Source organism: Procambarus clarkii, chromosome 70, assembly GCF_040958095.1.
Source record: "Procambarus clarkii isolate CNS0578487 chromosome 70, FALCON_Pclarkii_2.0, whole genome shotgun sequence".
NCBI classification, from domain to species: Eukaryota; Metazoa; Arthropoda; class Malacostraca; order Decapoda; family Cambaridae; genus Procambarus; species Procambarus clarkii.
This window is the reverse complement of record NC_091219.1, coordinates 5,463,518-5,477,443: the sequence shown is the minus strand read 5'-3', so window position 1 is coordinate 5,477,443 and position 13,926 is coordinate 5,463,518. Positions and strand designations below refer to the sequence as shown.

Sequence of the window (13,926 nt, the reverse complement as noted above, 5' to 3'; positions counted from 1 at the left end):
TGCCACAGGTTGCAGACCATGCCACAGGTTGCAGACCATGCCACAGGTTGCAGGCTGCAGACCATGCCACATGTTGCAGGCTATGCCACAGGTTGCAGACCATGCCACAAATTGCAGACCATGCCACAGGTTGCAGACCATGCCACAGGTTGCAGACCATGCCACAGGTTGCAGACCATGCCACAGGTGGCAGGCTGCAGACCATGCCACAGGTGGCAGGCTGCAGACCATGCCACAGGTTGCAGACCATGCCACAGGTTGCAGGCTGCAGACCATGCCACAGGTTGCAGGCTGCAGACCATGCCACAGGTTGCAGGCTGCAGACCATGCCACAGGCTGCAGACCATGCCACAGGCTGCAGACCATGCCACAGGTTGCAGACCATGCCACAGGTTGCAGGCTGCAGACCATGCCACAGGTTGCAGGCTGCAGACCATGCCACAGGTTGCAGACCATGCCACAGGTTGCAGACCATGCCACAGGTTGCAGACCATGCGACAGGTTGCAGGTTGCAGACCATGCCACAGGCTGCAGACCATGCCACAGGCTGCAGACCATGCCACAGGTTGCAGACCATGCCACAGGTTGCAGACCATGCCACAGGTTGCAGGCTGCAGACCATGCCACAGGCTGCAGGCTGCAGACCATGCCACAGGTTGCAGACCATGCCACAGGTTGCAGGCTGCAGACCATGCCACAGGTTGCAGGCTGCAGACCATGCCACAGGTTGCAGGCTGCAGACCATGCCACAGGTTGCAGGCTGCAGACCAAGCCACAGGTTGCAGGCTGCAGACCATGCCACAGGTTGCAGGCTGCAGACCATGCCACAGGTTGCAGGCTGCAGACCATGCCACAGGTTGCAGGCTGCAGACCATGCCACAGGTTGCAGGCTGCAGACCATGCCACAGGTTGCAGGCTGCAGACCATGCCACAGGTTGCAGACCATGCCACAGGTTGCAGACCATGCCACAGGCTGCAGACCATGCCACAGGCTGCAGACCATGGCACAGGTTGCAGACCATGCCACAGGCTGCAGACCATGCCACAGGTTGCAGACCATGCCACAGGTTGCAGACCATGCCACAGGTTGCAGACCATGCCACAGGTTGTAGACCATGCCACAGGCTGCAGACCATGCCACAGGCTGCAGACCATGCCACAGGTTGCAGACCATGCCACAGGTTGCAGACCATGCCACAGGTTGCAGACCATGCCACAGGTTGCAGACCATGCCACAGGTTGCAGACCATGCCACAGGCTGCAGACCATGCCACAGGCTGCAGACCATGCCACAGGTTGCAGACCATGCCACAGGTTGCAGACCATGCCACAGGTTGCAGACCATGCCACAGGTTGCAGGCTGCAGACCATGCCACAGGTTGCAGACCATGCCACAGGCTGCAGACCATGCCACAGGCTGCAGACCATGCCACAGGCTGCAGACCATGCCACAGGTTGCAGACCATGCCACAGGTTGCAGGCTGCAGACCATGACTGTAAGATACAGGTTATATACGTCTCTTGAGAGCGACTCAGGCCCTTGAGTCGGAGACACAGCTTAGGACACATCTGGCCCTGTATGTATCGGGGCATTCTGTAGAATCTTTGCTTAATACCTCAGAGTTAATAGGTGTTAGTAAAAGGTCCTAGATACTTGTATTATTATATATTCATACAGAGCCACACATGGGTAGAGAGTAGGTCCAATGCTGACCATTCCAAATCAGATTGTAAGACATCACGTTTTGGCCAAAACAGTTGAGTGGCGCTGACCTTTCACAGACGCTATTGTTTAACAAATCATAACCATTGTAATAGTTGAAAGTATGGGACGAAACAGTATTATATTACCCATTCCTTCCCTCCGGAGTATCCAAGGTCCTTGTCTTTATATCCCAGCTCCTTGGACTCATATTCCAGCTCCGTGTCCTCATATCCCAGCTCATTGTCCTCATATCCCAGCTCCTTTTCCTCACATCCCAGCTCCTTGTCCTCATATCCAAGCTCCTTGTCCTCATATCCCATCTCCTTGTCCTCATATCCCAGTTCCTTGTCCTCATATCCCAGCTCCTTATCCTCACATCCCAGCTCACTGTCCTCATATCCCAGCTCCTTGTCTTCATATCCCAGCTCCTTGTCCTCATACCTCAGCTAGTTGTTCTCATATCCCATCTCCTTGTCCTCATATCAAAGCTCCTTGTCTTCACATCCCAGCTCCTTGTCCTCATATCCCAGCTCCTTTTCGTCATATTCCAGCTCCTTGTCCTCATATCCCAGCTCCTTGTCCTCATATCCCAGCTCCTTGTCCTCATATTTCAGCGCTTTGTCCTCACATCCCAGCTCCTTGTAATCATATCCCAGCTCCTTGTCCTCACATCCCAGCTCCTTGTCCTCACATCCCAGCTCCTTCCCGTCATACCCCAGCTCCTTGTCCTCATATCCCAGCTCCGTGTCGTCATATCCCAGCCTCTGGTCCTCATATCCCAGCCTCTGGTCCTCATATCCCAGCCTCTGGTCCTCATATCCCAGCCTCTGGTCCTCATATCCCAGCTCCTTGTCCTCACATACCAGATCCTTTCCTCACATCCCAGCTCCTTCACGTCATATCCCAGCTTCTTGTCCTCATATCCCTTCCCTGAGGTATATAGGCACACCAGCCGAGCGGTTGCTCCTCATAATTCGTCCCCTAACCTCACACTTGCACTAACACTGGAGAAACTTACTAGTGAGGTAGTCGTCTTCGTCAGCGCTGCCTACGGACACGAGTTCGCTGCCCAGCATGTCGTTGCAGGAGCCGTGGGCGGTGTCCCAGTCGGCGGTGGTCGGGGAGAGGTAGTAACAGTGGTTGTTCCAGTAGCTCCACCCGCTCGGGCACGTCACTGTTGGTACACAACACAGAGGGCACGTTATTGTTGGTACACAACACAGGGGGGCACGTCACTGTTGGTACACAACACAGGGGGCACGTCACTGTTGGTACACAACACAGGGGGCACGTCACTGTTGGTACACAACACAGGGGGCACGTCACTGTTGGTACACAACACAGGGGGGCACGTCACTGTTGGTACACAACACAGGGGCACGTCACTGTTGGTACACAACACAGGGGGCACGTCACTGTTGGTACACAACACAGGGGGCACGTCACTGTTGGTACACAACACAGGGGGCACGTCACTGTTGGTACACAACACAAGGGGCACGTCACTGTTGGTACACAACACAGGGGGCACGTCACTGTTGGTACACAACACAGGGGGCACGTCACTGTTGGTACACAACACAGGGGGCACGTCACTGTTGGTACACAACACAGGGGGCACGTCACTGTTGGTACACAACACAGGGGGCACGTCACTGTTGGTACACAACACAGGGGGCACGCCACTGTTGGTACACAACACAGGGGGCACGTCACTGTTGGTACACAACACAGGGGGCACGTCACTGTTGGTACACAACACAGGGGGCACGTCACTGTTGGTACACAACACAGGGGGCACGTCACTGTTGGTACACAACACAGGGGGCACGTCACTGTTGGCACACAACACAGGGGGCACGTCACTGTTGGTACACAACACAGGGGGCACGTCACTGTTGGTACACAACACAGGGGGGCACGTCACTGTTGGTACACAACACAGGGGGCACGTCACTGTTGGTACACAACACAGGGGGCACGTCACTGTTGGTACACAACACAGGGGGCACGTCACTGTTGGTACACAACACAGGGGGCACGTCACTGTTGGTACACAACACAGGGGGCACGTCACTGTTGGTACACAACACAGGGGGCACGTCACAGTTGGTACACAACACAGGGGGCACGTCACTGTTGGTACACAACACAGGGGGCACGTCACTGTTGGTACACAACACAGGGGGCACGTCACTGTTGGTACACAACACAGGGGGCACGTCACTGTTGGTACACAACACAGGGGGCACGTCACTGTTGGTACACAACACAGGGGGCACGTCACTGTTGGTACACAACACAGGGGGCACGTCACTGTTGGTACACAACACAGGGGGCACGTCACTGTTGGTACACAACACAGGGGCATGGCAGAGTTGGTGTAGGGTATTGGGTATATGGTTGTGTTACTCTCTCTGGGTAGTACCACCAGCTTCATCCTCTTTCTTCCTGACACGATCCGTCTGTCCCATCCTTCACTCACTTTCCTCCTGTCCCATCCTTCACTCACTATTCTCCTGTCCCATCCTTCACTCACCATTCTCCTACCCCCATCTCTCTCCCTCACACTATCCTCCTCCTTCCATCTGCGGTTAAGAGTGCTGGAGTGATTGATGGTGAGTAATGATAAAGGATGGTGAGTAATAATTAAGGATGGTAAGTGATGCTGAGTAATGATGAAGGATGGTGAGTGATGGTGAGTAATGATAAAGGATGGTGAGTGATGGTGAATAATGATAAAGACTGGTGAGTGATGGTGAGTAATGATAAAGACTGGTGAGTAATTATAAAGGATGGCGAGTGATCGTGATTGAGGGTGAGTAATGATGAGTAATGATGGAGGATGGTGAGCGATGATGAGTAATGATGGAGGATGGTCAGTTATGATGAGTAATGATAAAGGATGGTGACTGACCTCCAGGGGGCGGAGGTGGTTGGGGACCCACGTAATTACGACCTGAAAAAAGCAAGACACAGCACGTCAGGAGAGGTCACCACAACACCCTCACCTGTCATCACAACACCCTCACCTGTCATCACAACACACTCACCTGTCACCACAACACCCTCACCTGTCATCACAACTCCCTCACCTGTCACCACAACACCCTCACCTGTCATCACAACACCCTCACCTGTCACCACAACACCCTCACCTGTCACCACAACACCCTCACCTGTCATCACAACACCCTCACCTGCCACCACAACACCCTCACCTGTCACCACAACACCCTCACCTGTCATCACAACACACTCACCTGTCACCACAACACCCTCACCTGTCATCACAACTCCCTCACCTGTCACCACAACACCCTCACCTGTCATCACAACTCCCTCACCTGTCACCACAACACTCACCTGTCATCACAACTCCCTCACCTGTCACCACAACACCCTCACCTGTCACTACAACACTCACCTGTCACCACATCACTCACCTGTCACCACAACACCCTCACCTGTCATCACAACTCCCTCACCTGTCACCACAACACCCTCAGCTGTCACCATAACACTCACCTGTCACCACAACACTCACCTGTCACCACAACACCCTCACCTGTCATCACAACACCCTCACCTGTCACCACAACACTCACCTGTCACCACAACACTCTCACCTGTCACCACAACACCCTCACCTGTCACCACAACACCCTCACCTGTCATCACAACTCCCTCACCTGTCACCACAACACCCTCACCTGTCATCACAACTCCCTCACCTGCCACCACAACACTCACCTGTCATCACAACTCCCTCACCTGTCACCACAACACCCTCACCTGTCACCACAACACTCACCTGTCACCACAACACTCACCTGTCACCACAACACTCACCTGTCACCACAACACCCTCATCTGTCATCACAACACCCTCACCTGTCACCACAACACTTACCTGTCACCACAACACTCTCACCTGTCACCACAACACCCTCACCTGTCACCACAACACCCTCACCTGTCATCACAACACCCTCACCTGTCACCACAACCCTCACCTGTCACCACAACACCCTCACCTGTCACTACAACACCCTCACCTGTCACCCCAACACCCTCACCAGTCACCACAACACCCTCACCTGTCATCACAACACCCTTACCTGTCACCACAACACCCTCATCTGTCATCACAACACCCTCACCTGTCACCACAACACCCTCACCTGTCACCACAACACCCTCACCTGTCACTACAACACCCTCACCTGTCACCACAACACCCTCACCTGTCACCACAACACCCTCACCTGTCACCACAACACCCTCACCTGACACCACAACATCCTCACCTGTCACTACAACACCCTCACCTGTCATCACAACACCCTCACCTGTCACCACAACACCCTCACCTGTCACCACAACCCTCACCTGTCACCACAACACCCTCACCTGTCACCACAACACCCTCACCTGACACCACAACACACTCACCTGTCACCACAACACCCTCACCTGTCATCACAACACCCTCACCTGTCACCACAACACCCTCACCTGTCACCACAACCCTCACCTGACACCACAACCCCCTCACCTGACACCACAACACACTCACCTGACACCACAACACCCTCACCTGACACCACAACACACTCACCTGTCACCACAAGACCTTCACCTGTCACCACAACACTGAACAACACCAATAGTTCCGTAGAGAGCTTACATAAAGTAGTTCCAATGTGGTACAATTATATCATATTTTATATTGTTGTTTTGTTCCATTTAACAACTGTGAAGGATAGTAGTGACCTCAGGTACTCCACAGGTGTTGTGACACTTTCCATGTTTCCTGCCCGCAGGTGTTGACGGGTGTTAGGAGGAATTATAATGCCTCGTTACGTCACTTCTCGCCTGTCTCTCTACCCGTCCTCTCCAACAGTACGTCTGATTTTTGACGTATATATCCTCATTCATCATAGCGGCTCACAAAATTGACGGGCTGTCCCGTTTTCTATTCGTTGTTCCGAGTCGGTTAGGTTAGGTTCGTTTCATCAGTTGTAGTACATTTTTAGAATATTTTAGTACAATTTAGTACATCATTTTTGTGATGTTGTTAGAACTGGAGAGGATGAGATGCTCAACCATTGACCTGCTATATGTACCCTTTGACCTGATTAGCACCAATTAGTATAGGATGCTCTGTACAAATGTGTTTTTTGGGAAACTTAAAAGTTTAATATTTTGATTATTTTTGGTTTATCTCAGCGATGGTGTTGTGTCCGGCGGATGCATGGTCACCTGGATCTGGGCTCCCGTGGTAGGGAGGAGGGCGGGCAAAGGTACATTAACTCCAACTAACAGCCATTACCTTCATGGGTTTGATAATTGATCACAGTTGCAGATAGAACTATACCGACTAGTCACCTTTACTCTCAATGGTTAATTCTCAACATCAAGTATCACAACATTCAGTTAATACTAACTAATTCATTCACTTTTCTCTGTCTGTCTATCTGTCTGTCTGTCTGTCTGTCTGTCTGTCTGTCTGTCTCTCTCTCTCTCTCTCTCTCTCTCTCTCTCTCTCTCTCTCTCTCTCTCTCTCTCTCTCTCTCTCTCTCTCTCTCTCTCTCTCTCTCTCTCTCTCTCTCTCTCTCTCTCTCTCTCTCTCTCAAGTACTTTGGAAAATATATCACCTCAAGTACTTTGTAAAATATATCACTTACCTTTTTTCTCACATATAAATGCAAAGCGGAGAGCGCAGTCGATGTCATTCCACTTGCCCGTGTCCGAGTACATCTCTGCAAGGTTACAAATGGGTTAGCACGCGTGTGTGTACTCACCTATTTACCTATTTGTGCCTGCAGGATCGAGCTCTAGCTCTTGCATCCTGTTTTTCTAGCCGTTGGTTGTGTAATGCAATGACTCTTGGCCTATTTTGCTATCATATTTTCCATTTACTCACTACCCTTGCGCTAAAGGAAAACTTTCTAACATTTCTATGACACATCTCAAGTGAGTCTGAGTCTCAAGCTTCCATCCGTGCCCCCTTTGTAGAAATAGTTATAGAGTGTAGCAGTTTTTACTGTTAGCTTGGGTGAGTCCAGAGGAGTGAGAGGCAGCCACCCCGGGCTGTTCCCATGGGAACCAAGCCGTCTGCCGTGACGTCACCCCAGAGTGGCAAGTGAGGGGAAGCCGTGATTGGCTAAGGGCCTTAGGCCGAGGTGCGCCACTCTATGATTGGCTAGCTTGAGGAAGGACCAGTAGGCCAGCATCTTCCCGTCCTGGATCCAAGACGCCATTCTGCATCAAGCTACTGCCCGTGTTTGACGTAATCTTTGCTTAGTCGGCAAGCTAAGTAAAGGGACCCGTCGGCAGTAGCATCTGAGTACACTTTATATTCTCGCGATACCGACGTGTGTCCGTAGGGAATGAGCAGAATCCGGGAACTCCTCGTATTGGCGTATATTACAAGAAAGTGTACACGACTGGAAATGTAGCAGTGGGTAAACCACACGTGCAGGAGTAACGGACTGTGTCGTGAATCCTCATCCCCAGTCATCATCTGATCTCCTGCTTATTAAGTCACTGAGCAGTTGAGATATCTAGGAGTAACTCGCCAGTGTTCATGGCAGTTTTTCCACTAGAAACTCGTGGGAATTTCGGTCTTAGTGTTGGACATTGTCGTTCGCCATATTTGCCGGCATTTCGGACAAGCACGATGCTTCGCCCTGAGAGAAGGAAGAAGCTAGCAAGTGCAGGTGGGTACAAACTGTACCGAGCCGCGTTGTGCTCCGCACAGGCTACTCCTAGCCAGAGCCGTTCCGCCGCTGATCTTCGAGACTACAGTGCTCCAGTCTTCATGTTTACATGGGGTAGTATGTCTGTAGGCTGGCCAGTATAATTGAGTAAGTATCCCTTATGTTGTATTGGTGATTATTATCTCTAACCCTGATTCGTGTCAGAAGGGTCCGCCAGCATTGTCCTTTTAGCACCTGATAGATGAACAGGAAGTGCAGAGCACATGAGATTTCACTTATTTAACGTCTTGTCAGTCAAGGAAGGGCTTGAACTGAGTGTATGTGTGCAGACGAGTGTGTGTTTGGTCACACAGGAAACACATTCAGTTGTTTAATAAAGTCCAACAGGTGAGGGCCGTCCAAGAGTTATTATACTCCATACTGGTGTGGGGTTATGTATTATTACATTTCTTATATGTAAATGTTTATGACATTTCCCCAAGTCCACATGTGAAGGCCATTTCAGGAGATCCAGTTCCGGTCATCATGTTACGGTAGTGTAAGAATGTTGTAACCCTGGGAGATTTCCTGGCATAGAATATTGTGTCGTACTGTCTCCGTGGTGTAGTGGTAAGACACTCGTCTGGCGTTCCGCGAGCGCTTTGTCATGGGTTCGTATCCTGGCCGGGGAGGATTTACTGGGCGCAAATCCTTAAATGTAGCCTCTGTTTAACGCAACAGTAAAATGCGTACTTGGTTGTAACAACGATTCTTCGCGGCAGGGATCGTATTCCAGGGACCTGCCCGAAACGCTATGCGTACTAGTGGCTGTACAAGAATGTAACAACTCTTGTATATATCTCTCAAAAAAAAAAGTGTTACCAGTGTGTGTTTATTTACATGCGTATTGTGTGTTTCTGGGCTGTGACAAGTGCAATTTTTATATAAACTTTGCTGACCTGTTTAACGTAATTCGGTGGATTTGTGATGAAGAGTGATTGACGCCGCTGTCTGGAGAGAGCTCTGTTGAGTAGTGTAAATTCATGGGGATTAATTATCGATCCGTGGGATCGTTAATCACTTCTCCAAGTTGATTAGGAGAGTGATTATCTCCTTAGTGCTCCACATAGCGATTAATAGCAGAGAGCAACAGGTGAGGTTATCTTGAGATGATTTCGGGGCTTTTTAGTGTCTCTGCGGCCCGGTCCTCGACCAGGCCTCCACCCCCCAGGAAGCAGCCCGTGACAGCTGACTAACACCCAGGTACCTATTTTACTGCTAGGTAACAGGGACATAGGGTGAAAGAAACTCTGCCCATTGTTTCTCGCCGGAGCCTGGGATCGAACCCGGGACCACAGGATCACAAGTCCAGCGTGCTGTCCGCTTGGCCGACCGGCTCCTAGAGGTCAGTGAGTACGATATATAATTATAGTGTCACGAGTCCGTGTTATTAATGGGTTTTCAGTAATTGTCATAGCAACGGGTTGCAATTGTTGAGCCGTGATTGTAATATAGTTTATTAGATCACCGAGTGTTGTGTTACTGTGTCGTGAGTGAACTCGTCCGTGTGACGAATACTGAGATGTAAATTTGGTTATTATCGAAGTCAAGGATTCAGTGAGCGTTAATTGAGTAGGGTAATTAACGTCACGTCACCAAGGGAATACCCATTGTTTGTAGAGGTACTGTCATGCAAGACAGTTTGAGTTAACGTAGATATGTTTGGGTTAATTATCTTCCAAGGGACAGCTGATAGGTCGATCACGGGATTGGGTCCAATCAGCCACTTAAGACGAAGTAGGAGTTGCCTGTGGGCTGCCGAGCGGTGTGGACGTGTCGTTTGCCCGCTCTGGCAGTTTTGGGGTGATTGACGTTTTCCCCAGTAGGGGGTGTGGGAGTCTCTACCCTCCTTGCTGTTCCTGGTGGTAGGGACGTGACGTGTTTTGTGATGGGCAGCCGTATTCCCGCTGTCGTGCGGTTAAACTCCATCGGATTGGAGTTTACTGGCCGTGCTGGTTACCCGCTGGTGGACGTGGTATTGAGTGACATGCTTCGTGTCCCGGTTGGGGACGTATATGGCATTGAGCTGGTCACTGCTCACTGTGTCATTATCAAGTTTGAGGGTGAGGCGGTGTACCGTGCTTTCCTACGGAGGTACGAGGGAAGTACTTTGCAGCTACAGGACGGCACTGGGTCTGTGACCATTTCAGACCGTACTGGTGCTGTGACGTATGTCAGTGTTCATGGCGCCCCCATGGAGTTTCCTGAGACTCTCCTCCGGCAATTCTTCCAGAGGTACGGCTCCGTCATCAGTGTGTGGATACACTCACTGTCGTCTGGCACGTAATCGGGTGTGAAGACCAGCATTCGGACCCTCGGGATGCGACTGAGATCGGACATACCGTCCTCTGTCCGGCTGTTGGGGGTACTACGTGCGGGTGTTTTATGCCCGGCAACCCCGTACTTGCTTCCGGTGTGGCTTGTTGGGGCATCAGGCTGCCGGGTGTACTGCTGATCCGGTCGCTCCTGTGAACTTGTTCCGTGAGGAGGATTTCCCGCCGCTTCCTCTGGAGGAGGACTCCGGGGGTAAGGAGGTGAGCGTCCCGTTCGCTGCTGAGGCTCCCCCTGCGTCACCCGACGTTCCCCCGGTTGTCGCAGACCCTCCTCTGGGTGTTGCGGTGCCGTCGGATGTTCCTCCTGACCATATCTCTGGCCCTGCCGTTCCCATGGACCTTCCTGGTGATCCCTGTGGAACGTCGCCGTCGGCTTCCTCGCCTTCGGCTGTGGAACCTGGCCCTGCGTCCTCCCCTCGGGTCCCTCCTGTGCTGGGTGCTGGGGTGGCTGCGGAGCCTCCTACTGTGTGTGGTCCGGTTCCCCCTGTGGTAGAGGCTGCTGCCGTTCTGTGTCGGGCGTCGGTTCGTCCGGCTAGTGGTGCCCGTGCCACTGGATCTGCTTCCGGCTCTGACGATATCCGGCCAGAGCCCAAACGTTCCAGGCGTTCGAATACGGCCTGGGCTGATGTTGGGGACTTTAGTGACTGTGGGTCTTTAAGTGTTGACGGCGTGGATCCGGCTGAGTCGTTGTCTCCGCGGTTGGTGGTGGCGGAGGTTCATGTGCCTGCTGGTGCTGATTCCCGTGTCTCGGGTGTGTCTCCTGCTTCTTCCTCGCCCGGGGGCTTTCCGCTATGGGGTCTGGTGGCTTCTGCTGCCAGGGATGGTGCGGATGCTGGTGCTGGGCGTGGCCTGGTAGTGACTTTACGTAAGGATCCGCACCGCCATGATTCCCTGCAGTCGTCTGGTGGTATGCCCGTGGCCGCTGGTGCCCCTGTGGTGGTGCCCTCTGTTGAGCCCTCTGTCGAGCCCCCTCCTGCGGTGTTGTGCATTGAGGACCTGGAGGCCCGGGTAGCCGAGTTCCTGCTGCTTGAACGGCCGGAGGACTTTTCTGGTGGTCGGGTTCTGGGTGTATGGAATAGGGTGGCGGTTACTCGTGTCCGGAGGGACACCGTGTGGGTTCCATGTCTGCGGGTGTTTGTTGCCGAGGTTCCGGTTCACATGGCGCAGCCGGTGTTAGGTCACGCCTCCTCGACAACGTGGCTGGTTCGGGAGGCGTTCAATGTGCGGTTTCCACCGGATATGTTCCCGGGCAAATATATACACTGATTTCATGTTACTGTAGTTGTTGTTTTTGTTGGTATTCTTGGCCAGTTGGGTGCTGTGCGAAGTGTTTTGTTATGTTTCTTGATGTACTTTATGTTGTGTTTTATTCTCAGTCCTTCAGGCCAGTGCATGTATGTTGTTGTGTTTGTACCTGTTTGTTTTCTGGTTTGCGTGGTTTACTTGTTTATTATTATTGTTTATTTTGGCCTCGCCCTTTGTTGCGGGGCGGATGGTTTGGTGTGAGTGTTTTTATTCTTGTATTGTTTCTGTGCTGTATGTTTGCACTGGTGTTTTCATATTGCTTTACCTGTTGTACGTGTTTGTTCTATGTTTTGTTTGGAATGTATTGTGATTGTCCTGTTATGTTTCCTGTTATGCCTCTTGATGTATGTTTTGTTTTATGAAGGTGTTGTTTTGTGATGTTACTGTGCTTGCTTGTTTGCCATTGTATTATGTTTTGTGCCTCGATGTATGCTGTATTTTTCTATGCATTTATCATGTTTGTGTTTTGTTGTGCTGTGCTGTCGGCCCTTCTGGCCGGTGGTCTATTGTTTTAATTTGTTCTGTTCTGTTTTCTGTGTTGTTTTTATTGTATTTAATTTGCATGCTTTGCATGTAAAAATAAACATAAAAAAAAAACTTAAGACGAAGTCAGTGTTGTAGGAACGCCGGAAGGGCTGAAGGCTTGCATTAAGTAACCGTCTGTTGCAAATTATCTGTCAGTTGGACAGGTAATTAAGGGTTCACGGAAATCACGGTAATTAACTCTGACCAGGGTTTGATCGACTCACACGAAGGCTACATTGTTTGCATTAACGTAATGCCTGTTATTAGTATCTGTCAGTTGGACAGGTAATTTGATTGACTCTCAGGAGAGTAAAGTCATTAATAAGTAACGTAGACATAGTGATTAGTTATCGGTTTATGGGACAGTTAACTAGTCACCTGAGTTAATCGGGGGTAAGTAGTACCCTAACGAGAATTCACTTCGCTGATGTTGTAACTGTTGAGCCAGTGATGAGTGTAATGTATACGTGTATAAATAATTATTGATCTGTGAGATAGTAATTAATTGCTCAGTGCAGTTAAGGGTAATTGACGTCCTCATAACACTTTGGACATAGAATTGTAGTACACAATCGAATGGGAATATAGTATTCAATAACGTAACTCGTGCCGGAATTAATTATCTTTCCGTAGTACAGTAATTAATGGAATTACTCACTGCATGCTTGACGGGTCAAGTCAAGTGTAATTTCGAGTTACGAGTGACAGTTTGACTTGCCTGTGGGAGACAAGGTTAAGTTAACGTAAGTAGTTGTTGCTGACTGCTGTTGGCAGTAAATTAACGTAACTGTCACTATCAGTATTAACGTAATCAATTAGTCATTGATTGTTGATCGTCCAAGAGACGGGGTGTTAACGTAAGAGTTTAACAAAGAGGGTTGCTGAAGTTACCAGTAACCCCACTAGTCATTGTGATATCATTGAAGGCTACTAGTTTGATTGCATTGCAACTGCCTTGCAGGAGGGCTGCAAAGAGCGTAAAGTAACTGATGGGAGATTACTGGAGACTTGTCTCCTAACCTACCTTGTGGTTGTTGCAATTTGTGATTATAGCCTTAGTATCTTATTGCTTGAGTGCATCCTCTATGAATATTCAGTACTGTTCAAGTTAGTTCATTTATCCAGCACAACGCAATTACAGACAGGATCCAGTGGTTATACTCGTGGCTGGTGTCAAGCTGTCATAAAGGTGTCACAGGAAGGATTTCGAGTAACGTCAGTGATATTTTCATTGTTGTAGGTGTTAGTATTTGTTGAATAAACTGTGTTGTTAAAGTTGAACGCTGTCTTTTGT

The 13,926-nt window shown here is 50.5% G+C and overlaps 1 protein-coding gene across 1 annotated transcript in view; it reads right to left on the bottom strand.

Moving 5' to 3' along the window:
- LOC123749292 (macrophage mannose receptor 1-like) overlaps positions 1–13,926 on the bottom strand; it is a 236,043-nt gene that overhangs the window by 69,960 nt on the left and 152,157 nt on the right. The window contains exons 17-19 of the mRNA XM_069311889.1: positions 7,396–7,470; positions 4,623–4,664; positions 2,724–2,879 (exon numbers count right to left, since the gene is read on the bottom strand). Of these exons, the coding sequence (XP_069167990.1) occupies positions 2,724–2,879; positions 4,623–4,664; positions 7,396–7,470 (273 nt within the window). The remainder of the gene's footprint in view (positions 1–2,723; positions 2,880–4,622; positions 4,665–7,395; positions 7,471–13,926) is intronic.